This window comes from Anneissia japonica, unplaced genomic scaffold, assembly GCF_011630105.1.
Source record: "Anneissia japonica isolate Jap-2015-1 unplaced genomic scaffold, ASM1163010v1 scaffold1302_len1884557_cov193, whole genome shotgun sequence".
NCBI lineage: Eukaryota > Metazoa > Echinodermata > Crinoidea > Comatulida > Comatulidae > Anneissia > Anneissia japonica.
In genome coordinates this window covers 539,527-560,846 of record NW_022736804.1, presented here as the reverse complement: position 1 = coordinate 560,846, position 21,320 = coordinate 539,527, and the positions used below count along the sequence as shown (strand labels likewise).

The following is a 21,320-nucleotide window of genomic DNA, read 5'->3' as shown; positions in this document are numbered from 1 at the left end:
TGCTTTTACCTGTATGTTCACTGTTGCTTTATTTCCTTTGGAGATAAGAAGACGAACTATTTCCAAGTGGCCATTCCAAGAAGCTAAGTGCAACGGCGTGCTACCTTTGTTATCGCCAATATTTGGCATGGCTTCATATCGTAATAATGTTATAACCACAGCTCTGAAAAAGAGAAAAACAGGAAAATGAAAGTCATAAATCTAAATATGGAATGTTACTCTTTTACATTGACGATTCTGGCCATTACTTAGTATCATTATTACTTGGTATGGTACTATAGAATCTACTCTATAGCAAACACTTCCAGAAAGAAATGATGAAGGTGCTTTTTCTGTTCACTGGATACTGAATCAATCATACCTTGCACAAAACTCTACTTCCTGAAAAGTACTCGAGGCCATGCGGGTAATACAACCACTACCCAATTTTGTTCCACATCACTCATATATCCTACCATGTATAGTACAGTACCCATATCATACCAAACTGGGTAGAAATATGGTAGAAAGGTACAGTGATGTAGTGATCCAAGGACACTCTGTTGTTGTTAAGCGCCTCGAGGTTGTGTCTACGTGAGGTGCTATATAAATCCAGAATTAATATTATTAAATTTTTATTAAGTACCGGTAATGTGACAAGCATCAGATATGACTCGAATGCATGATCATTCCAATCAGTGGTAAACAGTATCTAGGAAGTGCAGGAGCCCCTAAAAATAGTTTTCACCCCTGTTTTCCCCCTTTCCCCACCAACTGAAAAATCCGAAGCCAAAAAAATTATGCTCAAGTAGTTAAAAATCACCTCATATCACCTCATTTTGCAAGCTACTGTACTGTAGCATCCCCTCCGCTTCTCTGTTATTCATTGAGCCTCCATTCCCCCACCCATTTCGAGACTCCTAGATATTCCACTGAGTCCAATTCCGTTTGAGGTCCAAGACCTACATACAGGACCACTGGCCACATGTCTCTTTATGGTCATTAAAGTACTTTACTTCAAAATGATCATAATTCATTGTACATGAACCTTTAATTGGAAATATTTCATAAAAATGCTATTGTACATTATTTTAAATCTTTAAATATCAAAAGTTTATTTTACCTTTACAAAATCCATTCTGTGCTAACTCTCTATCATTGGTTTTGGATTCTACTTTACTTTGTTTCACACACACTGTGGCTATTATTCCAGTTAATTATAACTTGCTTTTATTACAAAATATAAATTTATCAAACATTTTAGAACAATAGAAAACAAATTTAACAACATAATCACAACAAGTACAAGAAACGTTTTTATTAATTTAACATGCAAAATTTTAATTATAACTGTAACAATTTAATTAAAATTATCTTCAAGTCAAGCAAGTAATTACAACAGTGAAAGGTGCGAGACTGTCTTACCGAATTTAGCAGAGTGGAATTGCATTTTTCATTCAACAACTAATTAGCATTAAGTTTTAACACCTGGCCTATATTATGCATATGCCATAGTACTGGATAAATGACTTGCCACTTTAAATTACTTAAATTAAAACAGAAAAAAGGGAAAGTATTATATTATAAGAACACATTTTATAAGAACACTGAGGCTGAAACAAAAACTAAAGGTAAATCATACGTAAATTTGATAAAAACAACCTTTATTGTTTGAATGTACATTGTTTTTTATACCAATATTCGGTGTGGATTCCCAATAATGTAAAGCCACAATCGCACTGGACTTTTTTTGGTAAAACTAACCAACACGTTGGCTAGTTTTACCATAATTAGTCCAGTGCGAACAGCACAGGAAGTTTACCTGACAGGAAACTTACCCAAGCCACGCGGTTAATTTAACCGAGTCCCGCTTGCCCAGGAAAACTGACCAGGTTAGTTTTACCTAGCAGGAAAGTCCAATGCGAACTGCGCGAGTCGGGTAAACTTCCCAAGTCATCACAGTGAATGACCTTCCTCAGGCTGTCAGGCAATTACGCATGAGCTGTGACCTGGAATAAAACGTCACACACAAACATCTTGATTAATTTCGCGCGTGTTTGCTAGTGTCTTGATTTTGAGTAATTTCGTCATTTTTTTCACTTGTTTACTCGGTTTGTTTCAATGGCCGATTTATATGGAGCATTAATAAATGTGCTAGGTCTTGGTGAGACAATCCATCGCGATTATCAACAAATACAACATGATGTGGGCCTAGTCCAAAGAAACACTGTCACAACAAGAAGGAGAACGTCGCTTTCGTTAATTGTTTTGCCACACATACCGGAAGTGAACGTCACGATTTAGCGCTCTAATAGTTGAATCTGTACGAATGGTTAGTTTCACCATGGTTTCACCATGGCCTGTGGTAAAACTAACCACGTCGATAAATCCCAGTGCGAACGACAGGAAGTTTACCCATTGGAATGTTACCCACAGTCTCGGTAAAAATTTCCCTATTTTAAATCCAGTGCGATTGCGGCTTAAGACTTAACCATTGCCTACCCGGTGAAAGTACACTTACAACACGCGTTGTGTTAAGAACATTTATAACACGCTGGAAAATGGACGGTTCTGAGTTGCCAACACAACCCATGCACATGGCTCTACAAATAGAATACTTGAGGTTCGGTTCCCCAACATAATATTGTTGGTGTACGTACTTTCTGGTTATAATTAATTCATGAAATACCGTAACAAAGATTTGTTGTTAATGTCACAAGTTAAATTTTATTAGTCAACAAAATACAGTAGGTCTAGGCAGGCCTATCTCTCAGAGTAGGTTACACTCACTAGACTAAGGCGAGAGATGAAGATGTATGCATAGCCTAGAAACATTATGTGAGTAACCAGGGATCGAAATTCCCGACGGCAAATGCCGTTGAAAAGGTCATGTTCTGCTGTAGTAAGAACCGGTTTCAATGGCAACATTTTGCCATTGAAAAAATTACCAAACTGAAATAAAATAGCAATCAAAGTTCTGCATACTGTACAGGCCTAGCCTAGAAATATAAAAATGTTCGATTCTCAATTAGTCCGTTCAGAAACACAGGACCATGGGCCAGACCTGTTCTGTTGCCATGTAAAACGTTTCGGACACCGACACAGCTGAGAACTCTTACACACAGATAAATGCGGGCCGCCACCTAACTCCGATAAGGTTTTCCTGCAGCCAGACATAATGCATCCAGACATAACACACCTGGTCGTGGGCAAAATACCACTACCAAACAATGTACAGTAAAAGTTTTCGGAATTCTTATAGAATTCATAATTTCGTCCAGGGCCTATGTGTAGTTATCCAAATTATTTTAAGGACGTTTGTTTATTATATTTTACAGTTTATTAATTGTTTTTTGCTAAATTAATATCGTTACAAAAAAATCATAAGACAAAATGTTTGGTCACATGATCACCTGTCAAGAACATGTTTCACATCCATCCGGCCGCAAGGATTAGACTGTTCCATTTTTATAGGGGCGAGTACTGAGTTTTAATACTGTAGCATAAATTACATGCGTTTTGATAATGAACATATATTTAAGGTGAGTAATATGCCTTTTCATACAGTGAAAGTGGCAACTCTCCGAGGACGGGGATATGATTTCCTTGGATTCGATCATTGATCTTTGAAATAACCCCAAGTCATATGGGCCAAGGCACGCCAACAAAGTCGATGATGACACAGATCATACTCTAGGGGTAGATGGTATTGACTTTTACCGATTCTGTAGCCTACTGTACTCTGAAGATGACTTGGATGATGAGTAAAATGATAGTACTGTTTTTTGTTAGTAAAATTATATTTCAATCATTGTGTAACGACAGTTAAATAATTTAACAAACAATACCAGAGCATGATTTGCATACTCATATACTTTGATGATGTGCCTACCCTAGGAATTCATAATGCATTATATTTGTTAATCTGGGCTTTTGTTTTTATTATTATAATAAATAAATAAATAAATATACAGCTGTAAAATGCTTCATTATGTAATAATAATACAGTATATATTGATACAAATCATGAAAAAAAAAACCAGTTTAATTATTGCTGTAGAAGGGAAGAAAATGCTTGGAGTAAAGCCATGACCCAACAGCAAATATTTGCTGTTGGAGCATTTTGAGGAAATTCAACCCCGGTGACCGTAGCTGTGCGCAATCTATGTCTATAACTGAAATATCTTTGTGATAGCTAATTCAACACTATTCCTTTAAAGGTGAAATTTCAGCATTTAAACACCTTTAAAAATCATAAAGTTACCAAATATTTTTTGTAACAATTCTAAAAATTAGCCATGAACTTGCATTATTACGATGCATAACTCAAATAAAAACTTAATTACATGTAATATGAAACTATACTATACTTAACAACCTTTGTACTGTATAATGTTTCTAAGTTATTATATATACTTGTAATATCAATGTTTACCTTAATTTATTATAATTAACAATTCAATACTATACACCCGGTACAGTACAGTATGTCATATTATTGTCTGTCACACTTTTAAAATAACACATTTTAAATTATACTTCCAGTGTGTTTAGTACGGTAAGCCCAACATGACCAATATCTTGTCCCATAAGCGGCATTCCCATAAGACCTGGTCCAGGTAGGAAGTGGTCAAACCCCCGAACTTAAGTGAATTAGTAGAGGAAACCACCTCTTTCAATATCACCACACACTCGTTAACATCAATGTCAATTACAGTTACAGTTACGTTATTACAGTAGTTCAATTCTTTTTTTGACATTTGCTTATTTCAGTAATTTTAGCAGATTTTCCTCTCTCAAAAAATATTTTCTGGGTTAGAATATTATAATAAACTACTAAATTACACTATGAGCAGGGCACTTCCAGATATGTTAGGCCTAGTTTATTGCATTTTTCAAAATAATTTTGGATCATACAGCAGACTCCGAAATCCATAATTTTGCTGTGTAATTAATAAATCTTTTGATTTGCTTGTAAGTTTGAAGTTGTGTTGTCCATCCTAGAGCATCTCCACCAGGTATAGACACATGCATCTTACAAATTAACAATTGATTTATCAGTGTAATCGAAAATCAAATCCTTTACTCCTAGGTGGACGGAAACAATTATGGACACAGAGAGTTTCCCCAAGGAGGAATCAGTTGCCCCAAGGACAGAAATAAGTGGCTTGCCATAGCTTCAACCCAACATTTCAATCAATAAGCCAAAAACATTTCACTATGCCATTAAACATTTATTCTATTGTAACCTACATTGGCAGCTCTCAAAATGTTTTTCCAAAATGAAAACAAATTACAATTAAAAAGAGAGGCTTTTGCATTTTCTTTTTCATTTTTAAATGCTTTAGTAGTAAACGTACAATATTTGTGATGAATACAATTTCAATTTATTATGAAAAAGCCTAGATTGTGAAGACTGTAGCTAACCTATTCATCTTGATACAAATTTAAACTTGCTTAAGAAATGACGCTTGCCAAGTTCAACAACCTCGTGTTTATTATCACTGGACTTGTGGCTGCTTCTTGCATTTTATTATATTAAATTAAGCAGCACATTGTGTAGGCCCTAATTTTCCTCCTATCCTTACTTATGTTGACATGCCCTGCCTTTAAATACTAATACTGTATGGGCCAGGAGTTTATAGCTTGCCAGTACATACTACAGTATGTACAGTACTATAAAAAATAAATAAATAAAGAACTCTAACCGCACAACTTCCGTTCCAGCCAGATCAAATTGTGTACACAGTCACCTACTGAATAGTATACTAACCACCTACTGTACCTTGATTTTATACTTAACATATTGACTTTGTTTTACCTGATTGTTTTACAGTACAGTATTGCTGAATCTGGACTCCTTGGGAGACCAGTACTTATGTATTGAAAGATTTCCAGAATAAACAAAGACTTGAATTTGAATATTCACAATATCTTAAAGAAAATTATTAACTACGGTATGTCGGTATGGTAAAAAATAGAGCTTTGCGAGACATGAGCAGTGGAGACTCTAGGATATAATTAATAGGGGGGCTAAGATGTCCGACTGGGGTGGGGGGAGGGTTAAGTATTTATGGGTGTAACTATAGTGCGCAGTGTTATCTAAGGGCCGAAGGCCCGAGCCGGGGGTGGATATGGGAGGTGGGGTGTTCCCTCCTCCCAAAACAAGATTTTTTTTTTTAAATTGGGACTTCTAGATGGCCGAAAATGGCTGGGATGAGAAAACTAGGCCTATTTTTTTTTTCTTTTGGTCCCACTGCCCAATGAGCTTTGGCCGGTGGGGCTTAAGCACCCTGCCCCCCCGCTGGCGCCGCCACTGGACATGAAACTTACTGTAAAAGCAAACACCTTTCAATTATTCAATAGATTTATCTTGGTGTATGTAGCTTATCTTTATATAAACACTGCGAACAGAGGTTGTTACACAATAACTGACACCGATATGGAAAGATTATAAAGTAATCTGATAACAAACTCATTATTAAATATGAAAACCACATTCTGTAAAGTTGATAGAAACGAACATTACCCCATTAAAACAATGAATTAATTACTACTCTTCTTGTAACAAGCATGGACAATTAATCACTCGATGATTCATTAGGCGATTCGTTTCTTGGATTATCTTCTCAGATATACTCGCATCTATAATTAGAAAATGAATATTAACTGTATTCAGCTACTGTAGCTTTGGAAAAACACTTCAGTTTGCAGATTTTTCCATAGAAACTAGATTCAAAACCCTTGAGAGGTTTCTGAGTAGAAAGAAGTCATTCAAAGTTTAGCTACAAACAATTGCTTAAAAATAACAATGTAATAACACACTGCATTGGAGCCCCTCCACCACAGTCAAGAGTATATAATTGTCATTTACTGTAGGCTACAGTACTGTAGCCTAAACGGGGAAACAATTTTTTGTTTTGTGCTGCAGGGTTGAAAATGCTATTTAATTCCTTGTAGAATAGAGGAAGTGTACACTCTCACCTACAATAAATACCATTTAATGTACACCATTTAACATTTTCAGTTCCGCAAGTCGAGAAAGTATTTCCTTTCCAAAGATTGAGCCTACAGTACAGTAGTATCATTACTTGTGATAAAGATTCTACGATCACTCGGACTCCTCCATCCGACATGTCGGACCCCTTGTCACCACCGCTGATAGAAATGCAAGATCTTATGAGCCTATCGTATCTTCTAACTTTTATATAATTCATTTTTTCTGGGTATTAATCTAAATTGTTCTAATCTGATTTCGTCATCTTTAACTTTTTTTCCCAATTGAACAAACACTGGAGCAAAAAACAGTCTGGTTATGTGACAATAAATTTGATATTCTACTGTAGGTTCTAATCATATCTCTTTATGAGGGTTGGGGGCACTTTTTATCCAGGATTGAACCCATGCCCTTGGGATTAAAAGGTGAGCACCCTAACCACCAAACATATTGTACTGTAGTTTATCACGTCAATACAATGGTATCTTTTATCAGCATTTTCCTATTAAAGAGCCACTGCTTTAAGCAGATTTGTGTTAAACACAGAACTATTTATTCCCACTTAATCATTTATCATACTGTACTGTACAAGAGCCTGTCTTCATTTAGAAGTTCACACAATGACTCCATTTTGTTGAGGTAATCTGATTTTTATTCCTAGCTAATCTGATGCCGTCATCATTCACGAATGTTGGTAATTGAACAAATATTGGGACTTAAAAACTAAATAATGTGACCCTATAAATTCAATGCTTTTGTGTTTTTAAAAAGCTTGAGAAGTGGATTTTATGAGAAAAATCATTTTACAATAATTTCCAATAACCTGCAGCACAAACTTCAAATGGAAAAAGGTAAGCATGGATCAAAGCTCCACTAAAAAAAAAAGGTTGCCGATGGATTCTTTTTTATGAGCACTAAAATGTTAACAGAATTGAGCAGATCACTCTTCAAATCATGGAAGTGGCTAGCCACTGAAAGTGGTCTTTAAGACTTGGCATTTATACAAAAATAAAATTTCATTTGACTGACAATATAGATATGATAGCACTTAGCAGTCATCAAAAGGCAGAAATCAACAGTAACATACCATAGTAGTAAACAACTATTTAATCCTGCATTCATTTTACACTGGATATTAAATTCCATCGCAACCCTTGCTCAGGCGCGGATCCAGTAGGTGGGCATGTGGGCCACATATGCCACCACCCATCCCCCCGCCCACCATTTTGCAACTTAAATTTGAAAAATGTCAATGCACATCAATGATATGGCCATCATATTCCACTGAACATGTCCCTAAAGAGTATGCCTCTGCTGCTAACTTATTTTTGTTATAGAAACAATACAATTTATGCAGAATTTGTATTCTAACTCATTCTCCAATTACAGTACACAGGTATACTGTAGCTACCTGTCAGACAACAGATTTTCATTTTAACATTTAAAACCATTTAGTTCTTCAGTCATTATATTCCATTGAACATGTCCCTAAATACAGGTATTGCTAAACCCCGCAAACTAAATACTATGTTTCATCTCGTCATCTCCACTCTACAAATACATAATAGCTTTGCCATCCTAAGTCATAAGCAGACTTATGACCAAAATACATTTTTTTTTTTTTTTCTGTCTCTTCTCACTCTGACTATATTGTATCATGGAGTATTCGTATCAATGTTGCTTTTTCAAATCACAACAAAAATTTTACTGAATACAATATCTTCTGGTTACATATTTTATCTACTGAATTCTGACATAAAATGGGACTTATAAATCTCTTTTCCTCCCAAAACATATACAGAAACAATTTTAAATTCACTGACTTTTTATGTACAGTACATGTGGACATGAGTACAGTATTTCATCTCTCACTTCACCTACTTCATAAAATAGAGATCAAACATCAAACATGTTAAGTTTTCATTTAATCTTTCTATTATATGTTAAATCTAACAAATTTGAAAAAGAAAAATAAATTTTGATCCTTAAATTCAGATACTGTATATATTTTCTCTGGTAATTACTGGATCCAATTGCTTTTTATCATTTTTTAAAATTTTATTTATAACTGCGCTGCTGTGTTTATACTACTGGGTGAAGAGTAGTAGCAATGGAGACGAAATGATGAGGGAATGAAACCCCAACCTCTAGGTTGGGAAATCAAACCATCTCAGCTGCACCAAACCGCTTCTACACTGATAAAGCCGTTTAATGAAATATAGAAATGAAACTAAGCAAATTTGAATCAACATTTCATCACTATGCACAGTACTGTAAACGGACAGATTAACATTGAAACAGTAATTATAGAGAATCAAATTAAATTAAATATGTCTAGGTTATGCCATTTAACTGTCAAAGTAAAGTACTGGTTAGTAGTATATGCATCCTTTAGGGTTCTCTATGTTGCATTAGCAATTATGTTTATTTATTTGGTTTGATTTGATAATTCATCATGTCGTTAATATAGTACTTCAAGAAAAATAACTTCTATCCTCCATTTTTTCTTCTCTTCCTCCAGCCTTGTTTTTAGCTTGCATGTTCTGCCACCCAACTCCGGCCCCACAAAAGTTTTAATAATGTATCCTTATAGAACAAACTATTTATGAAGGTTTTTATTGTCCAGTGCATTTTTACCTTTTAAGTATTGGTATTTTTAATGTGAATTTCTCTTTTTTTTTTCTTTTTCTTTTTTTTTTTGCTTGTTAATATAACGCAATTTAGTTCATGCTAAAATAATATATTTATTTGACAATTTTCTTTTTTAAACCTTTGTGTTGTTTCTATAATAAATGAACAAAGGTTACTAACTTTCAACAAGTGCCAGATCAGAATTATAAGTTTTCACTAGTTTACAAATATTTACTACAAAAACCATTACATTTACTGACAAAACTAGTCTATGAACATTCAAAGTCTATGGAGTATCAGTAGATAGTACTTTTCAATATGAAATTTGTCTTATATTTTATAGTATGTTTAATATATTTTGAGTGATGAATGCTCAGTCTTTATGAACCACAACATCGTCTCTGCACTCGTCATCTAACTAAAACAGATTCAAAGAAAACAACAGAAAGAAAACAAGATAAAATGATGAAACTTTGTAGAATGGAAATCAATGAAGAAAAAAATCATTCAAGATATTGCTCAGGATATGTCTGGTCTACCAAGTTTGAACTTGAGCTTTACAGTACCAACCATCAATAAAAATGCTCATGAATGTTAATTTGAATGTACTGTAGTGTGGTGATTCATCTACTAATCCCAGGTTCTACAAATTCCAGGATTATTTTACTGTCGAAATATAAAATTTTATGAGATAATATTTGTTATGTGCCCATATATAGACATGATGATGTCATATTACACTCAAATATAGGCATATGATCACAGATACTGTATTTGTCATATACTGTAAAATATGATAGTGTGGAGAATACTTAACATCTCCCAATTATGTGCAGTACCCCTCTGTCTAAGCGAAGCAATAAAAGAATTTGCAATTTAGAGACTGAATTTTCATATACTGTAGGGCGGTTCCACCGAAAGGTCAACCTCGTCATCAAATTTTCATATTTACTGCACCTACCCAAGTAAGGTGTCATTTTGAAGCTCATATTATATACTCTCTGGTACAAATAATTTTACATCAATTTTTATATATATTATATATAATTATCTGGTTTGAAGTTAAGAGTATCAAATTTATGCATTTTACCAAAAAAACATGTAAATTGACACATAACTGTATAAAACAAGCTAAACACTTCATTTATGATAAATTATTATTTTATATCAAAGTGTACTAAAATATCTGCCAGACTATAACAAAAAAAAGAAAAAATAATTGTCGGAGTTTGCATTAATTAAATTTTAATTAGATTTATTTTTTTTTTTACGTCCATAACCAAAATTTCATCTTTTTTTTATTATCAGGTATTAAAATTTTTCTGTACATATAATACCAAAAAATATTTGCAAAGCAGTTTTCAGGTCCCAAGTATAATCATCTAAAAAAAAAATGTTATCTAAAAAAAAAAATGTTATCTCCAATTTTAAAGTCAATATTTACGCTATAATTTATGTACGTCCATAACCGTACGTCCATAACTAAAACCTGAAATGTGAATTGTGTTACCACTGAACATCTTGCAAACAGTGTGGAAACTATTAATAATCTACTGATGTTCTTTCTCAGAGAGAATCTTTATCAACTTTTACTATAACCATGACAACTATCTGCCCTCCAGTTTTATGAGTAATGTTCTAAAAATAGCCAGTTATGGATGTACGCAGAGAAAATGACTATTTCAAACATACATTTAACATTTTAAAAACTCTGTGAGAATGAGAATTTATTTTTTTTTTTAGTTGAATTAAAGTATGTTACAATATGAGGCTTGCTATCCCAAAAATCAGTGTCCAAAATATGAAAATTGACTTTTTAATATTCTTATTCTCCACACTCTGTAAGCTTTAAAATGATGGGTCATTAACGGAATCGACTTTATTATTGCCAATGTTTTTTTGAGTAAAAGTATTATGGCTTCTCTGCACTGCAGTATACAATACTGCAATATTCTCTATGACTTAATTTCATATTGTATATAGTATGCTGGTTTTGTGATGGCATACCTCATAACTGTGACCAAAGTTTATTCATGACATCAACATTTCTTGAATTAATATGCATTTAAGAAAATAGTTGAATTTTAATATTTTATGAATATCTTGACTTTTAAATAGACAAAACATCATGTTGATTAATATGTGTTTAGTATAGAGCCATAACTGGTTTATATCACAATGAAGAAAACAATTAATGTATAGAATGACGAATAAAAAAAGTGAGAAAAATTGCCTTTATTGCTGGACTGCTACCTAGAATTGTAAAATTTGGCTTGTTAAAAATTTAACATTATTAATTGATGCATTCTGAATTACTTTTTATTTGTAATGATATTTTAGAAATATAAAATAAATTCAAATGTAGTAGGCCTACAATGTATACTACATAAGAAAAGAAAATGAAAGTTTATAGAAATAGACCTACCTACCTTTGAAACACATGATACTATAATCAATTTCTCAGGATCACTTATTGTACAGTAACAGTGTATGAAAAATGGAATTTTTTTTGTTTGAGGTTTTTAGTCCATAGTACACATTTTGGAAAAGCTTTACAGCTTTATTTCAATAAATGATGTTTGGAAGTTGATATTGGCTAATTTGCGTATGTTTTTTATGTAAAAATATTAGGTGTACGTCCACAACTTTCAGACACGTACGTCCATAACCATGAGTGTGTATGTCCATAACAACAACAAAATGAACGTAAAATCTATGTACAATCAATAAATGAGACTAGATAAACTATATTAGGAAGCTTTAAGTCCATTGTATACACACATATTTTTATTTATTTTTTTAGACCTCACACTTCACAGAGTTTTTAAAATGTTTAATGTAAGTTCGAAAAAGTCATTTTCTCTGCGTACGTCCATAACCGGCTATTTTTAGAACATTACTCATAAATTATAAAAGATAGGCTGATAGTTGTCATGGTTATAGCACTACAGGTAGTTGGTGTACCTGAGATGTCCATATCAAAAGTAACCCAAACCCATTGGCCTGTATTGAAGGCTTTGTTAAGTTCTCTAAACTGTACGTCCATAACTATGGAACGGCCCTGTAGCATCTCACCTCAGTGGTACTATAAGACTCTACAGAGTACCCTAAGGGTAGCAGCCAAGCTCCCAGGGCAACTTTTTCTCACAACAAAATCACAACCCAACTATACTTTAATTAGAGTATCTGTAGATGATAATTCATATTTCAAAGCTCTAATGCAACAGTGCACAATGCTAACTAGTGATAACATACAGTTTATAATTGTGTTTCTTGTTCATTCACTATTGACCGTGTACATGATAACATTATAAGAAATAGATAAACTTACAAGTTGCAATTACTGACATGTTTTTGTGATTTATTTTAAGATCAGATAATTGTACACAAAAGTATCCCTCCCCACAGGTGAATTCAAGGACACAGGGGGAAAACTGCAGCTGGCCTTCCCTCTCCCCACCAATTTTTTTAAAATTTCAAAAGAAATGGGAGAAAAACATTAGAAAATTATATTAAAAGTTGAGTCTGAGAGTGCCACTTTGAGCCATTTATTATGGTGGCATACTGTACCTCAGTCCCAAATGCAGTGGGACCGAGGTAGTCTACACTCTCCTTCTGTAAAAGGCCCTCCTCTGGCCCACTCACAGTATTTCAAGCTCCTAGATCTGCCACTGCTCTTCTGTACTTCTTGACATCTAGTACAGTATAAATCACAGGTGGGCAAAGTGCAGCCTGCGTGCCTCATGCGGCCTGACAGCGATTTCTTTGCAGCCCGTGAAAATAAATTAAAAACCCTGTGTACAGCCCGCCAATAAACATTGGCTAAAAAACACCTTTTTTTACAGCCAGACACCGATGTAAAAAGTAACATTAAAACTGAGAATAAAGTGGTGAAAAAGCAGCACTTGGAGGTTTTTGGAAGCTCACTGGAAACATCAAAATTTGGTTGCGGCCTTCGGTGTTAAATCAAAAATTCACTTTGGCCGCCCTCTGGACGATTTTTATGCCCACCCCTAGTATAAATCATTAATGTGGAGTACTTCATGTCTACTCAGTCTACAAGGATGGAAGGAATACATTTTTCTTTAGAAATTTCAAAATATCAAATGAGGAATACTTACACATGGCCATTGAGGGAAGCATGGTGAAGTGGGGTATATCCTGAGGCGTCCTGACAGTTGGGTCCTCCACCTCGACGAAAGCTACTGCAGGTCAAATACAAAAAACCAAAAAAAAAAAAATTATTATTGAGGTAAAATTAAATTGGTACATGGAGTACAGTAATCTACAAATTTTCACTAGATAAATTTATTGCAAAACAGTGCTGTACCTCAAGAAAAATATAATTTTTAATTAGAAAAATCATTGGACCACCTGGGTCGAGGTCTAAAAAACCATTTTTTAACAGAAATGCTCAATTCTTTCCCTAATTACATGAATTATATTTATACTGTAAATAAAAAATAAAAATCAAATTGCCTAAAAATTAAAAATTACTTGAGATTCAAATTGGCAAGGTTTCTTTATGAAATCCTTTTGAAGTAGCCAGACATTGGTCTCCAGTCTAATCACAGTGCTGAATACTTCATTGATAAATACTGGAATTTATAGCAAGAAAAACATTATTTATTGAACTATCCCGGACTTACATACACTAAAAGGAATAAGAAATGCTGTACAATTCTGTTAAACAAATTATAATAGCTTTAACCTTTAGGAAATGTCACAATAAAGAACAAAACATAACCATTTGGCAGACTAAAGCCTTCAGTAGAAACTTTCACAATGGAGAGAATGTACAGAGGTCATCAACTCCTGAGACAACACATGTCTTTGTAATCTTTTTTTTGCATGTCAAGTCAGCTCAACAACACATGAAAATTTTGTGTGCAGTATACTTTCTAAGTATTACTTATAGACTAGTTTATTAAGCCTAAATACTAAAAATACAATTGAATTAAATGAGGAACTTATTCATGTACAGTATTACTGATGTCAAACAGTATAAAGAACAGAAACTGCACTCTTAAACTAAAAAATCACTCCACAAGTGTACAGAAACTGACCACAGTATGCAATTTATTATTGGTGGTACAGGTATTTGGTATTTTTAATATTATCTACAATGATTTAATATGATTTTTTATTTACCAGTATTTTAATAATATTTAACTATATTAATGTCAGTATTAATACATAATATAGACTGGTCTGTCTCTTTTTGGAGTTACTGTCTTTATGTTTTACATTAATATAATATTATAGTAAAAAAATTTTTAGGTGCCGCAAGCTCATATTTTCAACAATACAGTAATAAACATTCTTTAATTATATTTTATGTAAAATAAACTACAGCAATGGATATGGATTGATTGGGGCCGAGTTGACCGGAGGAAAAGCTAATTTGGGGACGGTTCACCCGCCGGTATCAACTGTCTCAATGCAAAATAAATGCACAAATAACACAAAGGGTGGTGCCAACATTAAATTACACTTACTGCTGTATATTTTGTAAAAGTATTGTATAAGGCTTGGACAGCATTTTGAAAAATGCTACGAAAGAAGTCATCAACCTACACCTCTCTCACCTATAGGCCTGCCTCTTCTCTTTTCTTTAAACCAAACAAGGTTCAAGGCCAGGAAATCAGGCCAAGCCTACTTTACTGAATCCTCTCTTAATATTTGCTTTGCACACTGTAGGTCAGTAAAATAGCGTGTTTCCAAGCCTAACCACGATTATTTATTTACATCAACCTAGTGGTAGGCGGTATAAAATACATAATACACCTTGGCCTTGATGGAGCCAAAGATTAGCCAGTTGGGAGAAGAAGAATCTTTGTCAGTTCTCACCTTGCTAAAGCTATCGCCTGGTTTAGTACACGCGGACGGAGCTTTGGGCTAAGAATTTTCTCAACCACCGCAACGCTTCCAGTTCTTGCTGCCTCTAATAACTCCTGATCTTTACCCATGATTTTAATATTCCTTCAGATAGTACACAAATAAGAAATCTTTAGATTGTATAGTCCTTTTGCTTCTATAGTTTATCATTCTTGGTGGCGAACATCATCCTCCTCATGACTTCATGTCTCTGTTGTCGTATATCAACGACACACCAACTCTAAACAACAACACTTCCGCCTTTTACTCGTAAAAATTTAAGCTGGTCGTACGCCCTCTAATTTTTCTTGATGAAGACACAACCTCGGCTAGCTCTGTCGAGAAAAATAATTGTTGTATTATATGGTAATTCAAATTAAATTATAGTAATATAACACGTAACGGTGTTGTTTAACATTCCACTGTGTGAATGGGCACCTCGTAATCGACTACTAAAATCCATGGGCCCCACACTTTCTCGTCCTAGGGCCCCGTGACTCTTCGTTACACCACTGAGTATCAAGCTCTCAATTGATATCAGGATATGTGCCTCAATTCCAACATCTATATATTAGATATGTCGCCTTGCTTCATTTTAAACCAACATGTTTTTCAAGAAAATACTATTTTGAGGCTCAGTAGAGATTCAGAAAGCTGTAGCGTTACATTTTTTATTTCTACTCGCCAAAGAGGCTATCAAACTTCAGCAATTTTCTGAACATATACCAAGCCTAAAGTCGGCCTACCTATAATAAAATAAAATAAAATATAAAAAACCCATTTTCGACAATAATGTTTGTCATGGCTCGCATTAATATGCAAATATAAGCTACAAATTGAAAAACAATGTTCTTGAAATAATAGATACTTTTATAATCTTTTAATACTATATCAATTAATCGTCATTTCCGTGGTTGTGGATATGTACATAATTAGCAATTGATTATTAATTTTTATTCCATAATGGCATCTTCGTTTCCTAATGACGTTTTCCCGTAACCCATGGGAAAATATTCTAAAGATAACGTACCGTATGCTCGGTATAGTAAAATTGAAAACTACTAGCTGAGACTGAAGCTTGGTAAGGGACCGATGCAAAATTAATGACTTGTTTCAACACGGACGTATATCGTCATGTATCAACTCACGAATTCATAACAGGGACGTATCCAGCGGAGGGGGGGGGGGGCGGTGTGGGAGCCGCGGCTCCCACTTTGTACATGGTAGTTATATTTTAAAACTTGTTTTTGCTATAGCCAATACAAATTCTTTGATTTGTTATAACTCATTCTGTTGACCTACGCTGTGTGATAGTCAACTCCGAGGACGACGTGTCACTTCTATGCGATTACAAACAAAACAAATAAAATTAAAAAAAACACGGAGTTTTTTTGATGATTTAAATGCTGTACAATTTTTAATTGACTCCTACTATATTTGTGACCCATGCTCTGGTAGAAACCCATATAATAATAAACGTATATTAATATGCGATAGAGTATAAACGATGATACAAAATAGGACATTTTCGGGATTATCAATTCAATCAATCAATATATTCAAAATTACCTCCAAAATGGAGAGTACCGTATAAAAAAGCAAAACAAAACATCAATACACATTAAAATACATATTAAAATACGTTAACACTTAAAATCATGTGGTTAGGAATTAGTAATTGACAGTAACAATAACAATTATATAAAATCAATATATACCGTATAATAGGCCTCTATATATATATACATATATATATACATATATATATATATAGTAATAAAACGGTTGAATTATAGGCCTAGATCTGTCTCTTATACACATCTAGATGTGTATAAGAGACAGTATATATATATATAATAGAATTATTATTGTTATTTATGTCACAATGTATACCGTAATTAATTAAAAATCAATCACAGGGAGGATAGACAACATACGGTACGGTGCGTTGATTCTTATAAACTTATTAAAAGGCATAGGGCCTATAAAATTTTATTATATTTTGTTATCCCAAAATTACACTAAAACGAAAACTTACCGTATTATTTTAATTACTTTTTAATTAATTAATTATTATTTCTTTGTTATAACGAATGCTATAAAGGAAATCAAAGAAAACGGTTCTTTAATGGAGTGGGTGGCCTAGTTGTAGACCTAAAGAAACTTACGAACACACTTTGATACACCTAAAAAGAAAGTCAAAAATAGCCACTAAGCGCTGAAAGATTGAAAATGAATGCGGGGTCGGAAGAGCAGCAACGACATGAGTGGTGTGAATTTCAAATCAAACAGCGTTGGAAGTGGAAAATGAACTAAAGAAAAGTACTGAAAAAATTTATTTTCTGTGATTTAAATATAATATCTTAAATTTTTACATATAAACCTGTAATCTACTCTGCCGTGATTCGGGAAAAAAGCAATTTATCCATTTTTAAAGTTTTGGCTTACGGCACCCTGTGAATTTAATCTATCATGGGAAGTGATCATATAGGCCTACTCCAAACAATTTTTAGAAATATGAAATTATTATTATGCATATTAATTTAGCTGGTGGAGGTACACTACCGGTAATACAAAGTTTGGTTATGGTCAGAGTACAATTTTTGAAAGAATTGCATTATTATTTTTCTTGTGGTCAAAGGATGAATTTTAGAACCATTATTAGGTTAAACTTTCCACGTCGGCGCGTACAACTACAAACATCATTTTTTGGAAGTTGGATCTAACATGTGTATAATAATGTTGATAAACAATCAGAATTTTCTGTACTATGCTATTAAACATTTAAAGGATGGAGAACATAAAACAAAATTCCCACGTCGGGGCATGCATGAAACGTAATTTCCTATTTGAGATTGACAGTCAATAAATTCTCTGTACCCATGCTAAACATTAGAAGAGTGGACTTCCTTATGGTTTAAGGCCTAAGGAAATATAAATTTATATGGGTCGGAACTTTGATTGTGACAAAGTGTTTTTCCTTATGTTGTGGTCATATTAAATGTACATTAAAGACTATTCAACAAACAACATGAAAAATAATCAACATTTTAGGTTAAACTTTCCACTTCCGTGTATAAAGTAAATTTCACCACAGTCGAGAATGTACTGATCATATAAAGTGTACACAGTTACAATTGTTCGATAGTGTTAATTAATCTTGCACAGGAGCTTGTCATCACCTAGCTACCATAGGCGTAAATCCCGGGCGGGTGGGGGATATATTCCCCCAATATGGATGGTCTATTGTATCATCCCCCAATATTTTGACTATGTATGGGATAAAATTGAGCTTTACACACTTCAAAAGACTGTCACAGAAATAATTTGCAATGTCTTATGTGCTTACAAAGATGAAAATTAGCATAATGTATTAATGTTGATAACAAAATTATTTTATCTGGTACCAATCTAAGCTCTTCTTTCCTTAGATGTTAGATGTGCATTTTCACACTGAAGGGTGTGTACGACATCAGTAATTTTATGTCAATACCAAGAATTTTCAATCATCTCCCCCAATGAAAAATACTGTTCTACGCCACTGCTAGCTAGGTTCCTCCTCCTCCTCCTTATCATTTATTTTATTTCAACTTTATTTCACGAGGGTAGCTCTAACAGCTGCACTACAGTAGTACAGCTGACTTGAAGAGGCCCTCATCATCATCAACTTCATAATTTTTCTGTATTAATTTCCAGTAAAGTGGGGAGAACTATGAATTCAGAGTGTATTCATTCATTAATAGACGTCGAAGGTGCATTGAAAACAAAAACTTTCTAAAGGAGACCCCCAAGACTCCATGTCTAAAATCTGTCTTCCAGCTAAGGAACAAGCAAATATTACGTTCCCTTCTCATAGCCCCGCCCAATCTGGGACCTCATCTGTGCGATAGTCAGGGTAAATTCTGGATCAGTGCCTGAGAGGTCAATTATTCTACCAGTTTTCTGCCCTCAGCCCCAACCATGGTGGGACTGAAGTGGTGAGGACTTTCACGCAATCCCTACCGCCAAATTCTGCATCCGCCCCTGTGTCAAACCAACGGCTTCAACTCACTGACAGAAATATCAGCAGAACTGGGCTAATTAGAATTTCTTTTTGTCTAATAGGCCTATAACCTATGTCTATTTGACCTATTTATAACATTCTCGTATCTTTGTGTTTGGAACATGACAATACAAAATAAATATATTCCAGAGTGGCTCAGATGTAAGGACAATGTACAGACGTGACAGGCTCCTCCGAATTTGTCTTAGACATCGGAGCAGTGTAGTGTAGCAGGGGTGGCGCGAGGATTTGCCCGGGGGGGGACGGAATGGGAGTGGCCGAGGTCTCCGACCGGGGAGGGGCCGACGTCCCCGTCGAGGGGTAGATTTCCCAAACAAAAGCAAAGTGGGCGTGGTAGAGCTTCGATTAAATCGTTTCGAAAATGGTCCAAAAATCAGTAACTTCTTTGCTCTAAGCCTCCAATGATTGTGCCTGCATCAAGGGTCATCCATCCCCGGTCCACACACAAGTTTTGCGAGCCGGATCATTCTATCGTTTGTGTTGAACTTAGATTTAACAATGAACATAGGAATATTCTAAAATAAAGCAACGTTTACAGGTAGGTCTACATAGTAATTAATTACCATGGTTAAATGAACGAACCTTTCCGCTAAAGCTCCGCCCCTTGGATATTGTTGCTAAGGTCCCACTTGACGATACTTGCAATTTGTGAGACGCGCGCGTATTCTTAGCTCTGTTCTGATTGGCCAATTGTTAAATTTGATTGACACTCTGGAAAGAAAAGTTCTATTCTTTGGCTAACAAAAGGGTGTGGGCTAAAGACGACGGCGTGGCGGTGACGATTTAACAGACTAAACACAACTCGGGACCACTGCGGAAAGTCACTAATATTAAAGAATAATTTGATAATGAACAAAGAAATGTCATATTGTAACCGTAGACGGTATCGAACATCTTGTCCATATCGCCAGGAATCTTTAAGGCGCGTGGACTCATTAAAAGATAACAGAATATTTTCAATATATGGATGACTAATAAAGCAAGATGATCGTACAGTCGTTGAATTATAGGCCTAGATGGAAAAAGTTGTGATGATGCATGACTAACTAAAACACTGAAAATCATATAAAAACATATGAAAATCGTACAGAATTGTTAATTGTTGCACCCGAAACTGTATACAGCAAGCATACTGTTGTAGGCCGACACCTGGTCTACTGTACTGTTCTTTACGACACTTGCCTCTAGTTGGCGCACTTGTAATTATGAAAAGTTGAAGTATACAGTCTATAATAATGAAGCCGTATTTTCAATTGTACACCTTTTATTAGGCCTATCTCTATCAATAATTGTACGAATGACAACATTAATGAAAATATCACTTATATTATTACCTCTGCCTATTATTATTTGAAAATACACAATAAATAATTAAAATACCCTGTCTAAATTACAGGGTATTTTAATTATTACCACTACCCTTTACAATGAAATTAAATATAATAAATAATGATAACACCTTTTATCCCGGACTTCTAGCCATTATACATTAGACGATTAAACAACCACGTTGTGATTATAGAGATAAATACGTTGGAAATTATTAAACGAATAAACTCGTTTAATATTGAACTGGTCTGAAATAAAAATAAATTTTAACATTCTAATCTTTATAATACAACATATTTCGCAGTTACATATTTGTAATGGCTATTTTAAATTCAAACTATTTTCTGGAACTTGCTAGGTTTCTGATGGACTTCTGGATATTTTATTTTGTTTTATTTCAGTGGGCCCTAACATCAAATGCAAACAAAAAACTCAACAGTATAC

At 34.2% G+C, this 21,320-nt stretch overlaps 1 protein-coding gene across 3 annotated transcripts in view; it reads right to left on the bottom strand.

Moving 5' to 3' along the window:
- Positions 1-15,748, bottom strand: part of LOC117116886 (ankyrin repeat and sterile alpha motif domain-containing protein 1B-like) — a 125,795-nt gene extending 110,047 nt beyond the window's left edge. The window contains exons 1-3 of one of the 3 annotated variants that reach the window (XM_033261002.1): positions 15,458-15,748; positions 13,729-13,812; positions 10-163 (exon numbers count right to left, since the gene is read on the bottom strand). In XM_033261002.1, the coding sequence (XP_033116893.1) occupies positions 10-163; positions 13,729-13,812; positions 15,458-15,576 (357 nt within the window). In that variant the 5' untranslated portion in view covers positions 15,577-15,748. The remainder of the gene's footprint in view (positions 1-9; positions 164-13,728; positions 13,813-15,457) is intronic. The other 2 variants (XM_033261004.1, XM_033261003.1) reach the window with 2 other exon arrangements.
- Positions 15,749-21,320: the final 5,572 nt, after the last annotated feature.